At 39.9% G+C, this 20,726-nt stretch overlaps 1 protein-coding gene across 4 annotated transcripts in view; it reads left to right on the top strand.

Annotated features, from left to right (window-relative positions):
- Positions 1 to 20,726, top strand: part of DIAPH2 (diaphanous related formin 2) — a 1,273,340-nt gene that overhangs the window by 41,480 nt on the left and 1,211,134 nt on the right. For 3 of the 4 annotated variants that reach the window (XM_044268816.1, XM_044268815.1, XM_044268819.1), the window contains exon 2: positions 18,347 to 18,379. The exons of the other annotated variant lie outside the window; for it this stretch is intronic. In XM_044268816.1, the coding sequence (XP_044124751.1) occupies positions 18,347 to 18,379 (33 nt within the window). The remainder of the gene's footprint in view (positions 1 to 18,346; positions 18,380 to 20,726) is intronic. 4 annotated transcript variants of the gene reach the window in all.

The raw sequence follows: 20,726 nt of genomic DNA, 5'->3' as shown, positions 1-20,726 counted from the left end.
GCCTGGTATCTCCCCTGGAGCTAAGACCAGCTTCCGCATCTTGGAGCGGGATAAAGGGTGAAAACCAGGGGAACACTTAGATTCCGCTCCTAAGTTTGGCCCAAAGCCGAACCGGTAAGTGGCACAGCGGGTCCACACCCGTTGGAGCGTTACAAGAAGTTCTGAGCAGTGTAGCTGTGAATCCAGTTGTTGTGAGGCAGTGAAACACCATTGGCTGCTGAAGCATGACTGTCTCTTACTGCAGCTCACTTCTCATTTCATCCTTCTAGTAAATTTTAATTTAGGTAGGGGGGTAGGGAAAGGGCCTGATAAGTGGAGAAAGAAGCATTTCTCTCTGGGATTTATTATATTCTATTAACCTGTACTATTAATTTATTCGAAGTTATGTGAAAAGTTAGTGACTACCGGTATTTAAAGGGAGTCTGTCACCACTTTTTTGCATGTTAGACCATTAAAATAGGGTTATTTGATCCAGCCAGAACATAAAAACGGTACCTTTGTGGTAGAAAACGGACTTTTCAATTTGCAGAAAACGAACTTATAAGATTATTTTCGGAGCCCTCTCAAGTGCCCAGGGCGGTCTCTCAATCCTCGGAGCCCCTGGCTGGCACCTCCTAAACGGCTGATAACTCCGCCCTCCGTGCGCCTCTGCCCGCCCGTTTACTCCCCTCCCCTGTCCCTTTCCACTGCGGCTGTGCGGTCCAAATCGTAGCGGGCGCATGCGCAATGCGATGCCCGCTCCTGGCAGGGCATCGCAATACCTATTGCGCATGCGCCCGCTACGATTTGGACCGCACAGCCGCAGTGGAAAGGGACAGGGGAGGGGAGTAAACGGGCGGGCAGAGGCGCACGGAGGGCGGAGTTATCAGCCGTTTAGGAGGTGCCTGCCTGGGGCTCCGAGGATTGAGAGACCGCCCTGGGCACTTGAGAGGGCTCAGAAGATAATCTTATAAGTTCGTTTTCTGCAAATTGAAAAGTCAGTTTTCTACCACAAAGGTACCGTTTTTATGTTCTGGCTGGATCAAATAACCCTATTTTAATGGTCTAACATGCAAAAAAGTGGTGACAGACTCCCTTTAACGTTAACATTTATTACATTGGGCTGATTCCCAGGGTTTATTCCAAAATTGCAGCATTTAGTCATTGTTATTATTGCTGTTTTTGTTGTTATTGTTATTTTCTTGTTATTTTGTTGATATTGTTTTACACAACAACCTGAAAGGTAAATCCCCGTATCGGGAATACATTTGGAAGCAATTGCTTTTATTATGCCCTCTGATTGGGATCCAATACATTTCTGCGTTCAGACCTAAAAGTCACCTCATGCATGGCTCTCTGCTCTGGAGCACTCTTTCTTGTAACGACTAGTGTTGAGCGCGAATATTCGAATAGCAATTTTTTTTATCAAATATCGGCACTTCGCTAATTCGCGAATATTTCGAATATAGCACTATAAATTCGCTATTTCAAATATTATTTTTTGCTTTTTTTATATTGTTTTATTTTTTTCTTTCCACTTCCCAAAAGTAGTTCTTACCTGTCCTGAGGATTCCTGGCTTCCTGGCTGCTCCAGTCAGTGCCCGTTGCCGCTTCTGCCAACTTCCGTGCTCATGGAGCGTCCCCATACTAGAATGTACTGTCGGATGTGAGAATTAAGTTGAAATCGCAATTCGATTAATATTACTTGAATTAATCGAATTGCGATTTCAATTTAGCACTGCTATATTCCATATTCGTTAACTTCGTTAATTCTAGCAAGCAGACCCATTAGAAACACAGCTCTAAGTTGAAATCGCAATTCAATTAATTCAAGTTATATTAATCGAATTGCGAATTCAACTTAGAGCTGGTTTACTATGGTTGGCTCGGTAGAATTAGTGAATATGACGGTTGACGAATATGACGAATGTATTCGTTATATTACTCAAAACGAAGATAATGAAGTATTTTCCATCTTCGTTTTAGCTCCATATTCGTCAACTTCGCTAATTCTAGCAATCAAATAGGACAGTTGACTATAGAGACAGCTACGTTTTTAATTCGCTATCCGATAATATTACTTTGCTTTTTTTAAATAAATAAAATAATTATAATACTTGATAATTATTATAATTCTATTTATTTTAAAAAAAGCAAAGTAATATAATCGCATAGCGAATTAAACACAGCTGTCTCTGGAGAATTCTTCGTTATCTTCGTTTTGAGGAATATGACGAATACATTCGTCATATTCGTCATCTTCGCTAATTCTAGATATCAAACCAATAGGAAAGTTGCCTTAAGTTAAAATCGCAATACTCGATTATTTAAATCGCATATTAATTGCGATAACTAGAATAATGACGAATATTCGATTTCGACGAATATTCGCGAATTTCGTCGAAATCGAATATGGCACCTCCCGCTCATCACTAGTAACGACCATTATTCCTACTCATTCTTGTAACTATATCTTTCATGCCAAGTTCCTTGTGTTGAAGGGAACCTTATGAAACAGTTCATGTTGTGGGAGCTGTACCTTAGAGTAAGGATGAGCGAACCAGTTCGGATTGAACCTCGTTCAGTCCAAACTTTGCTATTTTTCGGATGGTAGACGAACCCAAATCTTTTCAGATACATTTCGGACAAATCCACTAAAACAGTACCTGGTGACATTTTAGTGCACATGTATATGGGAAAAAACCGCTAGGGAGGAAGAAGAAGGGATCTCACATAACCGTGAGAGGAAGTGGGAGGGAGGGCTTGCTCTCATTGGCTGCCAAATGTATCAAGAAACATGTGCCTGAGTTGCCCGTGTATCTGTACTAATAGCAGGAGAATTAGTAAATACCATTTTATAAAAAAATTGGGATATATTTCCCATCTTTGGCATGAGCTCCTTTGTTGTCCAATTATAATATAATTTCATGGTCGTTCTCGTGTCTATTTTTACGTTCCCAGATACAGCTCTTATATCTAGTGAGAAGCAGCTGCTAACAGACCACCTCCGTATAATATGCCTAAACCCATAAGAGGCTCATGTACAGAGAATGCACCTGGTCTTATCTTTGCAGCACTGAAAATACAAAAGTGGCTGAAATACAGGTGTCTGATGAAGCTCGTGAAAGTTGCTCACATGTCACCGCACAGCAGGATGTAGGCTTCTTGACAGAAGAAGTCTTTACAAACCAGTTTTCCTCTGTTAGATATAATATTTGTGTAATGGCATACATCTGCTGGCATCCTGTAGATATAGAAATTTGTTTGCATGCATTAACCTATCTTCGATTCATACTCTATATCATGAGAACCCCTCAGATGCACTGCTTTACATCCAGACTCTATGGAATGAAATGTTAGACTCAGAAATACCTAACTCTGGCATTGTTTTGCTGGTTTATCTTTGACTTGTCTTCTGTATCTATCTTATGGGGTTTTATTTGGGGCTTAGAACGTCTGAATGTACCGTACTAAAGAGTGCAACTGTACTTAGTGGTTCATCTGTGAAAATATAAAAAGTTTTGTATCTGGGCTTTACATAAGGTAGATCTGTTTTCCCCTCTCCTAGCAGGAAGTCACAGCAAATCACAAGCTAAGCTACTTAGAGCAAAATAACAGGCAGGTTAAAGATAGCTAGCCCTTATCTATGCCCCTCTTCGTGACTTGCGTCAGCCATATTCTACCATATAAGATTGGACTGGAATGTGAAGCTTTTGGCTAAGCTGATGTCATAAAGGAATAATTAATATCTAAAAACCTTTAAACCCCAACGACAGGTAACTGAATGAAGTAATTCTCTCTTCCTCTCTCCTAGCAGGAAGTCTCAGCAGATCTCATGCTGTCAAATGATGCCACAGAAGAGATATTTTCCTAGTTTTACATTCTAATATTATTCACCAACTAATAATAATAAACTTTTGGAACCAAACCCGAGTTTGGCAAAAGTTGTTTTTTTTTACAGTAGAAATTCATTTCTGAAGTTATTACTCAAAGTCTTGCGAGTCTTCGCAAAGTAATAACTAACTTTGGCTCATCGGAGCCAATACTTTTCTAATACTGTATGGAGCGCTCACTCCGTACAGTATTCTAAGTTTTATGCAAATCGACTTCGGATGTTTCATCTGAAATCGATTTGCTCATCACTAGTCACCACAGAGATAAAACTTCTACATAGGTAGGTAACATATTGTCAGTTTACTGCTGTTATGATGGAGAAGACATTTGTTAGTAAAATAGTATATTAGTAGAATTAGGACAACGGAGCAACAGCTCTATTGTTCTCTTCATATGCCTGGAAACAGAAGACCATTGTACTTATCGGTGAAATGTGTGATGCTCTAATTTAGTCACTCACCGCCTTTTTCTCTCTGGTTGGGCTGAATGGTCTGACTGAAAAAGTCAAGCAAGACTGTCTTCCTGCTATAATCTAAAGAAAGAGGAAGTTAAAGAGACAGAACAGGAAGTGGAATACTTGGAGTGACTTTAAAAAAATTATTTTCAGAATACCATATGAAAAATAGAATTTTCACATATAGGCTGTTTATTTGTTGATGGTAGTGTCCCTTTAAATTTATAATAATGTTGACAAATGCTAGGCCTCCATTTTTGACAATATATTTATATTATTTTTTAATTGGATTGTGTAAAATTCACTGGCCACATCTCTGATTAAACATTTACCACCTGTCTCACATCAGCCTAGAAAATTATAAACCAAGCCCAGAAATGTATATGGTATTCCCCTTGAAGTAAGCGTACTGCCTGGGATGGTGTATACACGAGCCTCTGCAACCTTTACATTACATGTTCTGTGTATCTAGCCTGCATTTGTTGTTTATACATTCTTCTATGTCTCTGCCGTCTGACTAATTCATCGTTGGCCTGTCTTATAAAATATAAAGCCGCATAATTATCTTCTATTCCCTGAGCAGGCTCTGAAGATGGCACCACCACCTGAGCCCTATCACTATAGGGAGAGCTTCCAGCCATTGTACAGAGGGGGAATATTTCACAGCTGACAAAGTGTCTCCGGCCTGAAGTTCTCCCTGGTTTTGTCTATTTCTGGAAACATTTTATTCTTCTTGTCAAAGTAAAGCGAGCCAAGTTTTTCTTTTCGCGGTTGGTGTGGAGAATAAAAAAACAAATCTCATATAATTACTTGTGAGCAAATATAAATTGTGCTCTTAACTTTCATGCGGACGTTTATTTACCAAGTAGAAGTTACAGCTATGGATTTGCTAAGCTTAGCCCTATCATAACATGGAGTTCATTTATGGTCCTATGGCCTATAAACCTGCTGTAGTGATGGCATCGGCTTCCTTCCACAATGCAAGAACATGCTAGAGCTATGCTAGAGCAGAGGTCAGCAACCTACGACAAACCAGCTGAGCATTCTCTATTCAGCTGAGCAAGTGTACATGCTGAGAGTCGTAGTTTCACAACACCTCGCCTGCCGAAGATTTAATCCTCACCCCTGTTCTAGAGGGATAGACAATGGCATGCTGTTACTTCTCTACCAAATTGTGCCATCCATCTGTTGGTTTGAGGTAACCCTCCCAAAGGACCATGCTGAAATGGCCAATCTTTTCTGGGTCCCAACCCCCTAATCTAAAATGAACTAACCCTGGCATATGGATTTTCTATGTGCAATGAGTTTTGGATTCAGTCTCCGCTGATTGTTGGCTTTGTCCCTAATGTCTTGTAGTTTGGTGTCTTTGGTTTGGTTTGGAGTCAGTCACCAGGAAATTACACCAGGACTAGGTTCCTGCATAGACATCTAGCCTCGCCCTACTTTGGTTTGTCTCCTGTGAATGGGAAGCTTTTTGCAATCAGCCAGGAAGTGGAGGAGCAAATTAATAGATTAAGAAAACGAGGGATTAGCAATGTACAAGGAGATAGAGGGCAATTCAATTAATTGTTCACCTGACTGCTACGATGCTGAACCTCAGGAACAAGATAGTTTGTCTCACCCTTGAGTGTCTTCACATCCGCATAAGGGTCTATTGTGATGCCACCCCTACATGGTAGCATCTACACCAGCATCCTAGGCAAACAGAAGCTACAGGGGCAGATTGGCCTTAGACCTTACAGGGAACTTTACCAGTGGGCCGATGCCGGGCCACCCAAGCCCTCCTCTCTGCCACCAGTCGGTACATAATAAGCTCTCAGTGGTAATGTTTTGAGAATCAGATCTCATGTACTCTGCTAGAGACTGCACATGCTCTCCTGAATTCATCCGCTGTGGCCCGCACCTCACCTCCTAAGCACACTGCTCCATATCTTAATCGGAGATAACAGGAGGAGGAGAGCAGAAAATGGCAGCTATTGATGACCACCACAGAGGGCCATCTTTTAGGGCAGTATATCCTGCTGCTCTGTGGTATATGGTTCTGATGGGATGGTATTTTGCGCTATGGTATTGCTGATGCCACCTACTTGTGTTGCCCCAACTTCTGTCAATTGGGACTCCCTGCCCCTACAACATGGGGCCCTTTCTAAGTTTTTTTCCAGGGCCACTTTAAGTTCCCAGTCTTCCCCTGTAGGCAACTACCTCTTGTGCCTTCTTCCTCTGGTCCTTGACAATGCTGTTTTTCTAGAACATTGCAAATACTTTATTCCAACCCATGAAATAATATCTATAAGTAGCCTTTCCAAACGGCTGTGAAAAATCAGAACATTCTGAAAACAGCGGAGTAGAAATTGTATCATCAAAGGTCAGCATTCAGCATGACGAGAATAGCCATGGTAGCCGCGTATGTTTCCTTTCATCCTAATTATCTGTTGTTAATGCAGAATTTTCTTCTACCATATTCGGTCAGTACACGATAAATGGTTTCCATTTTGACAATTTCGGAGATAAAAGCAGGCGGCGCTGACGTTTCATGCCGGGATGTTTAACGCTGACATGTTCTTAACTGTCCACTGCCCAGATAGCTGAAAATAGTATGTTTAATTTCAGCTTCAGAAAATGTAAAAAAAAAATAATAATCTCTATTTTTTTAGGAGAAAATTCTGTCATTTTTCTGTTTTTTGTCTGTGGAGGTTTCAGATGCCTCACTGTTCACTATGAAAAATGCTGCACTATTCCTTGAATGCACTAGTAAAGGAACCCAAAGGCTACAAACTGTCAAACTGACAAAGAGAAGTGATTAAAATGTCACCCTTCAAGCAAGGAACATGCAAAAGTATGGGGGGAGGGCATGCAAAACTAAGATTGGGACCCCTTCAAGAAGTAGTCCTCTGATCATCCTCACCAACGCAACAAAACTTATGGAAAACAGGAATTCCAAAACCCATGCCCCACCCAAGAGTCAGTTTCCAGCTCTTTATACTTTTAAAAACCCTGAATTTTAGCTACATTGCATTTGTGAGCAAGAGAGGCCTTTGGCTCTGAAATGCTCCACCCCCGAAGTTCTAAGAAACACCCAAACCCAAATCTTACCATGTTTAAAGGGAACCTAATACCCGCTGCAACCTCCCACATCCAAAATCCAGTTCTGCTTATACTTCTCATTATCTAGTTGATGAACCCCATATAGCCCTTTTATGATGCCCCCTTAATGTGTAATTTATTGCTCATGGAGGGGGAGGCAGGAGAGTAGAGGACTATACTGCCCAGGAGCAACATTACTGATTAGATGTGCACGTGTGAGATTGCAAAGAGCGGGCAATTAAGAACTTAGGGCATGACTATGCAGGACAATCGTTAGCACGCTGGAATCTCAGGTCATTTTCATATAGTGCGGGAAAATTTCCGTAATGAATTACGCACAAAGTGGGCATCTGGGAAGGGAAATTTTGCAGTATGAGCAGAATTAGGTTTTGGTGGTGTGGGAGGTTAAAACGGGTGACAGGTTCTCTTTACGTTCTACGGAATAACGATTAGCCAAATTTCCTAAATTTTTAAAGGGCCATTATACATTGGCAGAGCTATCCATGTACAAATATCCTAACCTCTCATAGTAAAAAGCCATTGAAATAACAATACACAGTTTGGGTGGTTTATAGGGCTCCATGTGTATACCCCAATCATAGTACCTCCAATGTAGAAGATATGGGGTAAAAACACCACTGTTCTTTATGAAGGGTTCCTATGTGGCTATTAATATGTAAATTAATGGAAAAAACAATGCAAAACATAAAAAAGTGATCGTACTGCGTGTGAAGGTAATTTTCCCAACACAAAGGTGTAACATCCTGAAATAATTGGATCCGGGATTCACTGACGCCATTGCTCGAACGTCGTCTTGAGAGACTCAGCGTTATCGTGCTGTTTTTTGTTAATTTTTGCTTTATTGAGAAAATTAAACCTTAATTCTCATTTACTAATGATATTTGCATTGTAATTAGCTCCTGTCTTATTGAGGTTAGCTCTAAATTGCACCAGTTCTTGGGGACCTTGGGTCGTTTTTTGCACATCAGAGCGAGATGATGGTTAATGCAACCGAGATTACATCAAATTCTGAGGTTTTAAATGAATAATTAATTTATAGTAACGGCTTTAGAGTAGAGAATTTCAGAGATACTTCTTACACTGACCCAAATACCCTGGTCTGGAAAATACTGAAAAAGAGAGATCATATTAATTAAAGGAAACTTACAGTCAGTGTCTAAACAGAAAGGGTAATTTTTTAATCCAATACACAAGTATTTAGGGAACTATCTAGCTCAGGCATGCTCAACCTGCGGCCCTCCAGCTGTTGTAAAACTACATCTCCCACAATGCCCTGCTGTAGGCTGATAGTTGTAGGCTGTTCGGGCATGCTGGGAGTTGTAGTTTTGCAACAGCTAGAGGGCCGCAGGTTGAGCATGCCTGATCTAGCTGAAGACATATTTTGTTACTTAGGAATATATAAGGTATATACAAGTCATATATGGTATATTCTTTGACATAGGAGGCAGTATTATAGTAGTTCTATTCTTGTACATAGGAGCAGTATTATAATAGTTATATTCTTGTACATAGGAGGCAGTTTTATAGTAGTTATATTCTTGTACATAGGAGCAGTATTATAGTAGTTATATTCTTGTACATAGGAGCAGTATTATAGTAGTTATATTCTTGTACATAGGAGGCAGTATTATAGTAGTTATATTCTTGTACATAGGAGGCAGTATTATAGTAGTTATATTCTTGTACAGAGGAGCAGTATTATAGTAGTTACATTCTTGTACATAGGAGCAGTATTATAGTAGTTATATTCTTGTACATAGGAGTAGTATTATAGTAGTTATATTCTTGTACATAAGAGCAGTATTATAGTAGTTATATTCTTGTACATAGGAGCAGTATTATAGTAGTTATATTCTTGTACATAGGAGCAGTATTATAGTAGTTATATTCTTATACATAGGAGCAGTATTATAGTAGTTATATTCTTGTATATAAGAGCAGTATTATAGTAGTTATATTCTTGTACATAGGAGCAGTATTATAGTAGTTATATTCTTGTACATAGGAGCAGCATTATAGTAGTTATATTATTGTACATAGGAGCAGTATTATAGTAGTTATATTCTTGTACATAGGAGCAGTATTATAGTAGTTATATTCTTGTACATAGGAGCAGTATTATAGTAGTTATATTCTTGTACATAGGAGCAGTATTATAGTAGTTATATTCTTGTACATAGGAGCAGTATTATAGTAGTTATATTATTGTACATAGGAGCAGTATTATAGTAGTTATATTCTTGTACATAGGAGCAGTATTATAGTAGTTATATTCTTGTACATAGGAGCAGTATTATAGTAGTTATATTCTTGTACATAGGGGAAATATTATTGTAGATATATTCTTGTACATAGGAGACAGTATTATAGTATTTATATTCTTGTACATAGGAGGCAGTATTATAGTAGTTATAAAAACAATCAGACTGGCTCACAGTATTTTTGCATTTATTACACTTAATAAAATTACAATTAGTTACAATAACAGTTATAAAATAAATTGCCCACTAAGTATTAGACATATCCTAATAGCATATCAACTCAATAGCATAAATGAATAGGTATTTTAAATGCGGAGCTCACGCATATACCAAAACAACAGGAGTACTCCAAAAAGATAATAGGACCACTTGGTTATATTGCGTGGTGTCTGTCAATAGCTCATTAGATTTGAACTTAGTCAATGCTCTGATACTTAAAACTAGCTTGCCAATGCTCTACATACAAGTCGCTGAAAAGATATCCACCCTGCGGTCACCGGTATGTGGTTCTAGCGTCCAGAAGAATACTTTGTACTTTCTTTTGTATCGGTATTAGCTGCCTACCTCCTGCCACGAGGTAGTATCGCAGCTTCTCCTTCTTGGCGTCTCACGTGACCTGACCTGGAGATGGTTCGCTGGTCGGTGATGTCATCCACCTGTGCCGATTATAGTAGTTATAGTCTTGAACATAGGAGCAGTATTATATCAGTTATATGCTTGTACATAGGCAGTATTATAGTAGTTATATTCTTGTACATAGTAGCAGTATTATAGTAGTTATATTCTTGAACATAGGAGCAGTATTATATCAGTTATATTCTTGTACATAGGGGAAATATTATTGTAGTTATATTCTTGAACATAGGAGACAGTATTATAGTATTTATATTCTTGTACATAGGAGGCAGTATTATAGTAGTTATAGTCTTGAACATAGGAGCAGTATTATATCAGTTATAGTCTTGTACATAGGAGGCAGTATTATAGTAGTTATATTATTGTACATAGGAACAGTATTATAGTAGTTATAGTCTTGAACATAGGAGCAGTATTATATCAGTTATATTCTTGTACATAGGAGGCAGTATTATAGTAGCTGTAATATTTTACATAGGAGGCAGTATTATAGTAGCTGTAATATTTTACATAGGAGGCAGTATTATAGTAGTTATATTCTTGTACATAGGAGGCAGTATTATAGTAGTTATATTATTGTACATAGGAACAGTATTATAGTAGTTATAGTCTTGAACATAGGAGCAGTATTATATCAGTTATATTCTTGTACATAGGAGGCAGTATTATAGTAGCTGTAATATTTTACATAGGAGGCAGTATTATAGTAGCTGTAATATTTTACATAGGAGCAGTATTATAGTAGTTATATTCTTGTACATAGGAGCAGTATTATAGTAGTTATATTCTTGTACATAGGAGACAGTATTATAGTAGTTATAGTCTTGAACATAGGAGCAGTATTATATCAGTTATAGTCTTGTACATAGGAGGCAGTATTATAGTAGTTATATTATTGTACATAGGAACAGTATTATAGTAGTTATAGTCTTGAACATAGGAGCAGTATTATATCAGTTATATTCTTGTACATAGGAGGCAGTATTATAGTAGCTGTAATATTTTACATAGGAGGCAGTATTATAGTAGCTGTAATATTTTACATAGGAGGCAGTATTATAGTAGTTATATTCTTGTACATAGGAGCAGTATTATATCAGTTATATTCTTGTACATGTGTGCAGTATTATAGTAGCTGTAATATTTTACATAGGAGGCAGTTTTATATGCTATTTTGTTTTTCCGCACCCATATACTGAAGTGCACAGATCGTGCCCTTTCCTTTCTCTACAGGGGCAACACTTAGCTCAGAGATCAGAATAAGACATAGATTGTAATTTTATTTTTTTATTTTACATTGATTTCCTCATTTTCTTTATGGATATTGTCCTACTTCTACTAATGTCAATCCAACTAGGTTTTGAGTAAGCCAATAACTAGTTGGTATAAAGTATCAAGCCAAGCACAAAAATCATCCAGCCTAAGCCTCTATGGTGCATCTAGTGCAGGTGTAGACGGCCTATCTAGGTTTATACTGTCTCCAGTTGTAGACAATCTGCCCCTTTGTCTGTTCCGGGACTATAGACAGTGAATGTATTGATCTTTATTATACTAGTTTGTCTTTTATCTGTGTCTAGAATTTCTTTTTATGATAAATGAGTTTTATTCTTTCTTTATTTTTATTTGAATGGCTAAAACCAAGGTCAGATTTGTGACACTGCTAAAAATTAGACTTTCAAATCAGGCACTTTAGATAATTGACAGAACATCTTGAAGCTTTGATAACGAGTGGTTGGCTGATACTTTGTAGCCATCAGAACTTGTCCTGTTATTAAAACAATCAGTGGCAATTTTCTGGTTATGAGAAGCATTGTTGCCACCATTACACCGGTGCGCTCTCTGGAGTAAGGTCACGCTCCACATGTACCCACCATTAAAGATTTCCTTTTATTACTCTCTCAAAATGTCAAATCCTCTGCTCCAGTCTGACCTGCTCTGTGCTTAGGGCCCCGGATTTGTATGCTTTGTTCCTGTATGAACTGTACGGGCAAGAATCTGTATTTTTGGATGAATTAATATGTATAATTGAAATGAAAAGGTGATACGGGTTACAGTATATACCAGAAGCAAGGCCTATGTTTATAAACCCCCTGACTAACTCTCTATCAGGATATGTAGAGGTAATGGACGTCTACCTATTGGGGCCCCTCTCTAAGAGCCAGAGCAATTAGCCTTTGCAAAATGTGTCTTTCTTTCTGAAGGACTTACAGACTCCATGCATTATATTTAGAGATGAGCGAATTTTTCGTTTGGTGTTAAAAGCAGAATTGCGTTATGGATTCCGTTACAACAGACCATAAAGCAATTCTATGACGGAATGTATAACAGAATGCCTTTAGAGGCGTTCCGTTATTCATTCCGTCATAATAGAAGTCTATGGCCTGCATAACGGATCCGCCCCGTTTCCGTTATGTAGGAGAGGACTCCCCTGCCTCTAAACGCATTCCGTTATGCATTCCATCACAGAATTGCATTATGGTCCGTGGTAACGGAATCCATAACTCAATTCTGCTTTTACCACCAAACGAAGCGTGAACGAATTTCAAAATATGAAATTCGCTCATCTCTAATTATATTAACACTTTTGACTTATAGCTATTAGGGATCGACCGATATTGATTTTTTTAGAGCCGATACTGATAATCTGTAAACTTTCAGGCCGATAGCCAATAATTTATACCGATATTTTATATCTCATAATATATATTATATTAGTTGGTAGTCACTGAGGTGGTGGAAATTTGCATATGGCACTAGTCTATTATAAATGTAAATTATAAATTAATAAAGCCCTTAGTTGGTAGTCAATTTATAATTTATATTTATAATACACTAGTGCCAAATGCCAATTTCCACACCATCCCCCCTCACTGACTTTATTAACCCCTATCAGACCTTTATTAACCCCTATCAGACCTCAGATCAGACCATTATTAACCCCTATCAGACCTCAGATCAGACTTTTATTAACCCCTATCGGACCACAGATGACTAAAATATAAAACTCATCACCTCTCCTGCGCCGCGGCTCCTCTTCATCTCTGGGTCCAGCATCTCGCTCCCCTGTGTTCTCCAGCCCACGCTGCACTGTCACCTGACAGTCCTGATGCTACAGGCCCCATCAAAGAAGACCAGGGAGGGTGAGTATCGGAAGCGCTTTCTGCGCTTCTTCCCTGCTCATGGCACCCGATGCATACTAGTGCGCGCTTCCATAATGAAAGCGCTCACTAGTATTCGCTTTATATGCATTTTTGGTATATTGGCAAGGTTAGATGCTGATAATGTACAAAATCCTGAATATCGGCCGATTATATCGGTACTTCCGATAATCGGTCGATCCCTAATTGTCATGCAATGCTTTATTTGACTTCACCCTACTATTGACTGGGTCAAGGGCTTTCTCAAGCAAGGTCCACTGCTTAGGATGATCCCTGCTATCTAATGAAATCCTTTGCTCTCAATGAGTCGTGGGCGTGAGAAAGTTCATCATCACTGGGGACAACAGCTAATAGCAGATGGCCCTATTAAAGGAATATCACCTTTATTATCAGCTTTACTCCAGTGGAATCATCTTAGAAGTCCAAAAAATTCCTTTCCATTTCCTTCCATTTCATACTGGTACCAGATCTTTAGGTTCCGAGGACTTGCCAATCAAATTTCTTATTATGAAATTGTATTTGCCCCATATTAGTTTATCTTTTCTGCTCTATGACCCTTTAAATAGAAAGAAACTGCAGCTGCATCCCCCTCCTCTCTCACTTTACTGTTTTACACTAAAAGGATATTGTAAAAAGGTGACTGAAGTTGCCTCTGAACATTTACTTAGATCTGCAGATAGGAGAAGGGGAAATACAGGCTGTTTGAAGGTTAGGAAGGAATCACTTCCTCTAATATATATTACAAAGGCTTCTATATGCATATGAAAATATTCATAATGATAGTTACACTCTAAATATGGATTCCTATTTTAACCTTCCTTGTCTCAAATGCCGAACATATGGTTCCGTCAGAGTAATAAAGTGAAATTTGCATTTAGGTGAGTGAACGAACTGCAAAATTATCTCAAACGAGCAAAACAGTAAAGAAAAGAACGCAAAAAAAAGTACAAAAATGCAGCAATCTAGTAAACTTATCAATCTGAACTGAAAATTTTCACAGTGATGAATGACATTACGGCCGCACTACGGAAAAAAATAAGCTCTTTTTCCATTTTTCTTTATTTGGTTGTACACAAGGTTTGGTCTTGTACTTTAATGCTAATTGTTTAATATAGTTCTGTATGATTAAAATATAATTTAATGTTGTGTGAAATTACAAAAATGAATTTATTGCGGCATAATTAAGAAAGAGTCTATTAACAGCGATTGTTGAGCGGATCGACTTTCGCTACTTATCAAATTATGCTCTATATTTTAAGTAATATGACTATTTTACTAGCCGAAGATGATTTAGGAGAGTCTCATTTAAATTAATTGTAAGTGCTATCAAATTATCCGATAACATCCCAGTAGCAGATTCCCATTTGTGCATCTGAGATAAATGCCACCTGTGGGTTTAGTCGAGTCTCTGATCTGCTTAATCAGTCGAAATATTGTTTTATTATCTCCTCCTTTTATCTCTAATTTCTGTCTTTATTGGGCTTTGTTAAAGTCTTTTTGACTTTTGATGAAGAAACTTGTAAACTATTGACAACTATTTCCAGCAAGTGTGCAGAGCGCCAATCTGAAAGATTGAATTCTTTCCTTAGGTCACCCTAATGGATCAGCCATGGGAAAGCAAGAATTGGAAAAAAAATAATTTGATTTCAATAATCAACATAATAAAGTTGTTTTTTTCCCCAGTAAATCAGTATATCAACCTTTACCTGTATCTCTGCTCTGTGGAAAGGCAACCTTATCTTTGAGATAGAAGTTGGCACATGTGCTATAGGCTCCAGGATCACCATCTAACAAGTGGTACAGATCAGTTTCTCGATGTTTCTAAACCATCAATCCCTCACTCCAACAGATTACATCACCGAAACCATAGCCCTATTCACTGCTGCCTAATAAATACCAGCATTATCATAGTCTGAATCGTAGACACATGGCATGCACCCCAGGGTCTATAGCAACCCTTAGTTATATCTCCTCTTTGGGTATTTTGCCCAAAACCATCTTAGCGACTTTATCCTGAATGTTCCTCTACTGCTTAAAGCCAAGAGGCAGCAGCTTTGGAGGACCACAGGGATCACATATTTTTATGCTTCTACATGGCTGATCCACCTCTCTTGACTATTGAAGGTTCCAAGAGTGGCCTTACCATAGCAGATTTTGGGCATACTGGAGCTGGACCAAAAATTTGTAGACGAGCTGTTTATACAATGCTACAGTTTCTTAACCAGGTTATAGGGGGATATAGTCCTCTGATTGGAACTCCTCTTTACTGACCAGAAAGAGCATATCACTGTCTGGGAGACCTTGATGTCACACTACTTGGGTACCATATTACCCTGTGCCACCAATCTAGGCCCATGCCTATTTAATTCAACATAGATTTTTATCGTTTTGGTTCTCTTGTCACCAGACCATGCTCTCCTATTTATGGGCAGCATATTACAGAAAGAGGTCTGCGTCGGAGCCCAAGAGCTTACAGCTATGGCTAAAATACAGTATTGTATTATGTTACAATGTATCAAACTATTTACATAAATATGCAGGATGATGATACTGTATCTCCATAGAAACACGTGCCATGTCCCAGATGTCTGGTTAACTATGTTGGCTCATATATAAATATGCAATGACTAATGTATGATTTTTTATCTTTACCCTTTCATCTGTACAATGCATTAATGAGTCAGACTTGTGTATGGTAACAGTAACTCTTTCTTCTATTTTTATATTAAAGGGGTTCTGCAGATTTTTCTTACCGATAATCTATCCTGTGGATAGATCCTCAGTATCTGATCGGAGGGGGTCCGACACACAGGACCTCCACCGATCAGTTGTTTGAGAAAGCAGCGGGGCTGACAGTAGTACCCCGGCCTTCTCACTATTTCCCACAGGCCCAGTGACATCACGACTAGTATCACTGGCCTGAGCGCAGCTAAGCCCCGTTCACTTCAATGGGGCTTAGCCGTTCCCAGGCCAGTGATATCAGTCGTCTCTGGGCCTGCGGGAAATGGTGAGAAGCCTGTGGCGCTACTGCCAGCACCGCTGCCTTCTTAAACAGATGATTGGCGGGGGTCCTGGGTGTCAGACCCCAACGAGCAGATGCTGATGAATCTATCCAGGGTACAGAACCCCTTTAAGGCTAGGTATACACTGCAACATTTTTCGCGCAACATTTTGCCGCACCAATGTCGTGTGACAATTTTTATAATGGCAGTCTATGGCCTCGCACTGCAACATGCGACATGCTGCGACTGCGACGCAACAGTCGCAGAAAAATCCATCTCGAATGGATTTTCTGCAATTGTTTTTTGCAGTCACAGCATGTTGCATGTTGCAGTGCGACACCATAGGCTGCCATTATAAAAAATGTCGCGCGACAAATGTCGTCGTGTAGACCTAGCCTAAAGGGGTTGCCCAGGATTAGAAAATATGGCTGCTTCCTTAAAGAAACAGCACCATACTTGCCCATGGGTTGTATTTAGCTTTACTGTTCAGCTTCACTGAAGCAAATTAAGCTGAGCTGCAATACCACATGCAATCTATAAGTGGTGCTTTTTTTGGAAGTAAGCAGATATATTCTTCTGATCCTGCATAGCCCCTTTAATGCGGAGGGGTCTTCTGTGCAGGATAGAGCTTGTTCTGGAGGACCCAACATGTTCATACTTCACACAGATTGACATGCAATTCTTTATGTCTCCTGCGGTGGCGCTGCAGGGGAATTAAAGACTTACTGCTGGATTCACCCATAGATTACAGTTAAACGGAGTTGGTGTTGATATCTACAAAAGACCCTAAACCAAGGCACAGGATGCTAAAATAAACTAAATCCCAATCTTTTACCACTACTAATTACTATTATGAGTTCATTTAATTATAAATTAAATTAGAATTTGCCAAAAATATGTGATCACGGAGGACCCTTAGCAGAACCGAGTGGTGGCTCGTGTGCCTGCGTGCACCAATGGTCTGCTGTAATGGGGATTGACACCAGGGCTGAGGGGCCCGATTGTTGAGCTCCAACGCCCAAGTTCACACAATAAAGGGGTATGACACATTGCTAGGTTATACCAGATAGGTGTCTACTATCCACCTCTGGGACCTGCTCCTATCTGTAGAACAGGGACCATGGAAGTGAATGGAGAGCCTCCGAGCATGCATGGCCAACCTCTGTTCACCACTATAAGAGTTCCAGCAGTCCCATAGCTGTGAATGGGTAGCACACCGCGCATGCACAGTCTGCTCTCCTTCTCTTCGGAGACAGGACCTGTACCTATTTGATTTTGATGACAAAACTTCTTTAAAGACCTGTCTAGGTAGATCTATAAGTAGGACGGCACTACTCCGGCTCTCCTCCACAGACATCAAAGGAACGGAACCTATAGTGGTGACACGGCGGCTTGCAACAAACCTCGGTGGTGCTCCGTCTCAATTAGGTCTAACGAGTATACACATATCAAGATGAAAGACGGCACTCACCGGGAATAGTCCAATTCTTACTTTATTGCTCCACATCAGCATAAAAACAGATAAGCAGACGGTAGGGGGTGCAGGACGCCACACGTAATTCACACTTCCTCGGGCCTCCAAGCGTGAATTACGCCAAACGGCCGTCGCCTCATGGTGCCTGTGTGGCGTCCTGCACCCATACCGTCTGCTTATCTGTTTTTATGCTGATGTGGAGCAATAAAGTAAGAATTGGACTATTCCCGGTGAGTGCCATTTTGATATGTGTATTTCCCCTTTATATATGTGTCCAGCCCCGATATATGAAGCTGAACTCCTGTTTGTTTTGCTGTTACTTTGATTTTTATGTTTTTCTTATATAGATTTTTTTCTCTTTCCTCTTTCATTGGCTTTTATAGAACATTCATATAAAAACGTTGGCAGACGATATGGTAAGATGACGGTGAGCGGGGACAGACATTGCATGCTCCTTTACTAAACCTTCACCACCAATGATATAACGACGCATGCGCATGACTCGTTGATGATTTTGCTCATAATCAGCGCTGTCCATTTGTCTGTTAACGCTTCGTGCTTTTGGGATGTTGATCAGAATAATTTAACCTATAAAAAATCCTGCAGCTCCTAATTTCATATGATTGCCTTTAAATGCATGCACTGATTTTCTTGGCTAATTTTCTTCCTGACATTCTGTGATATTATAAATGTTTTCTGCTTTTTTTAAATTTATTTTTTGTATGAATTCATAGTCGGCATTACTAATGCAGCTTCTAATATCAAATCATTTCGATCCGACCATTTGTGATGTTTATACCATATTTCTGTTCTTGTTTGAATTGCTAATAATGGTTACATTTGTATTTGAGAAGATGTTATAAACTGTTCAAGGGCATCTGTCAGCAGATTGGTAATGGAATGCTTGGTCCCATGTTCATATGGAGAAAAATGCAGATGAGCCTCAAGGAGCAACGGGGGCGTCGCCTTTACACCTAGAGGCTCTGCTCTCTCTGCAACTGCCGCGCCGCCTGCACTATGATTGACAGGACCTGGCAGTGAAAATGGCATAATGCCTGACCCTGTCAATCAAAGAGGGCACGGCAGTTGCAGAGAAAGTTGTGCCTCTTGGAGTAATGGTAACGCCCCCGTTGCTCCTAGAGGCTCACCTGCATCAATGAAAACATCCTTTTTCTCAGCAATGGGGGCACATATGAACATGGGACCAACACAGACGCCTTCAGCTGCCAACCGCACATGCCAAAGGTCAGCCAGGGTCATAGGTAAAAATCTGCCGACCGATGCCCTTTAACCCCCAGCGTTACACATTTAATCATGCAGGGCTGCCCTGGGGTGATGTCTGCCAGGACATACCTCTGCTATAGAAGGGCTACAATGAATTGGAAAACAGAGGCGTTTATATAAACCCTAATAAAAGACCTATAAAGAGTTATAATGTCTGCTGAACAAAGTAAAAAAAAAAAAAAACAAGAATGGACCAATGTGATTTTTTTTTTTTTTTGGGCATATCGACTAAGTAGTGCTACATTAAACCTACTGCTAAATGATGCCATAAAAATACATGAAGATATTGCACATTGTGAGATTAATTTCACTTCAACAAATCAATTAAAAAGTTGAGTCTTAAAAAATTGGGGTAGGTATAAAAAAATAAATAAAACTAAAATAAAAAATAACACCGAATAATAAGCCGAACTTGGCCTCATCTTAAGTGGTTAAAGGGACATTAGGGCAGTCCTATAGAGATGAATGGAGAGCTGGTGTGCGTGCTTCAGCAACATCCCATTCACGTACTCCTGATCGCTGGGGTCCCCGTGCTCAGATCCACCCCCCCTCCCCCCAGATCGACCAGTTATCCGCTATCCAGTGAACATGTTTAACTTTTTATTAGTGGAACACCCCAAGAAAGTCTGTAGTGCAGAAATTTAGTCCTGGGCCTCTACTGAACCCCGAGAACGCAGCAACTCCTAGGCGCCCTCAGCATGGGAGAGCTGTTAGCATACCCATATGATGCCAGGGGTGCACCACCAATGAGACCAGGTGAAGCGATTGCCATAGGCAGCACCAGGTAGGTGCACAGTATGTGTCACTGTATTAAAGGGGTTATCCTATCTTAGACAATGGGGGCATATCACTAGGATATGCCCCTATTGTCTGATAGGTGTGGGTCCCACCTCTGGGACCCGTACCTACAAGGAGAACAGAGAGAAAAAAAGTTGAGGAGGGCGCACTGCGCATGCGCACCCGCCCTCCATTCATTTCTATGAAGCCGACGAAAATAGACGAACGCTGGCTCGGCTATTTTCGTCGGCCCCATAGAAATGAATGGGAGCGGTGGCCGCGCATGCGCGGTGCGCTCCGATTCACTTAAATGGGGGAGGCGGGGAGCTGCGCCTGGTGGTGGACGGTCACAACTCTCCCCGGCTCCGTTCTCCTTGTAGGTGCAAGTCCCAGAGGTGGGACCCGCACCTATCAGACAATGGGGGCATATTCTAGCGATATGCCCCCATTGTCTAAGATGGGATAACCCCTTTTAGCTCTGTATGTAATGTTTTCCAAGTATGTCTTTAACAGTAGGGCTGAAGGGAAGGGGTTAATGTAGCATAAACTGTGAATGTCTGGCATAATGTATAGAGGATACAAAAGTGAGCTAATAACTAAAAAGTTCCATCCAAACTGTGCCCGTAGCCAGCCCCGATCCCTCAGAACTATACATACACTTTATTTTACTGTGAAGGTGAAAAATAAAAGTTTGAGTATTTT

Source organism: Bufo gargarizans, chromosome 9 (assembly GCF_014858855.1).
Source record: "Bufo gargarizans isolate SCDJY-AF-19 chromosome 9, ASM1485885v1, whole genome shotgun sequence".
In the NCBI taxonomy this organism is placed as follows: Eukaryota; Metazoa; Chordata; class Amphibia; order Anura; family Bufonidae; genus Bufo; species Bufo gargarizans.
Note: the sequence above shows the minus strand (reverse complement) of the source record. Positions and strands in the feature narration are given on the sequence as shown.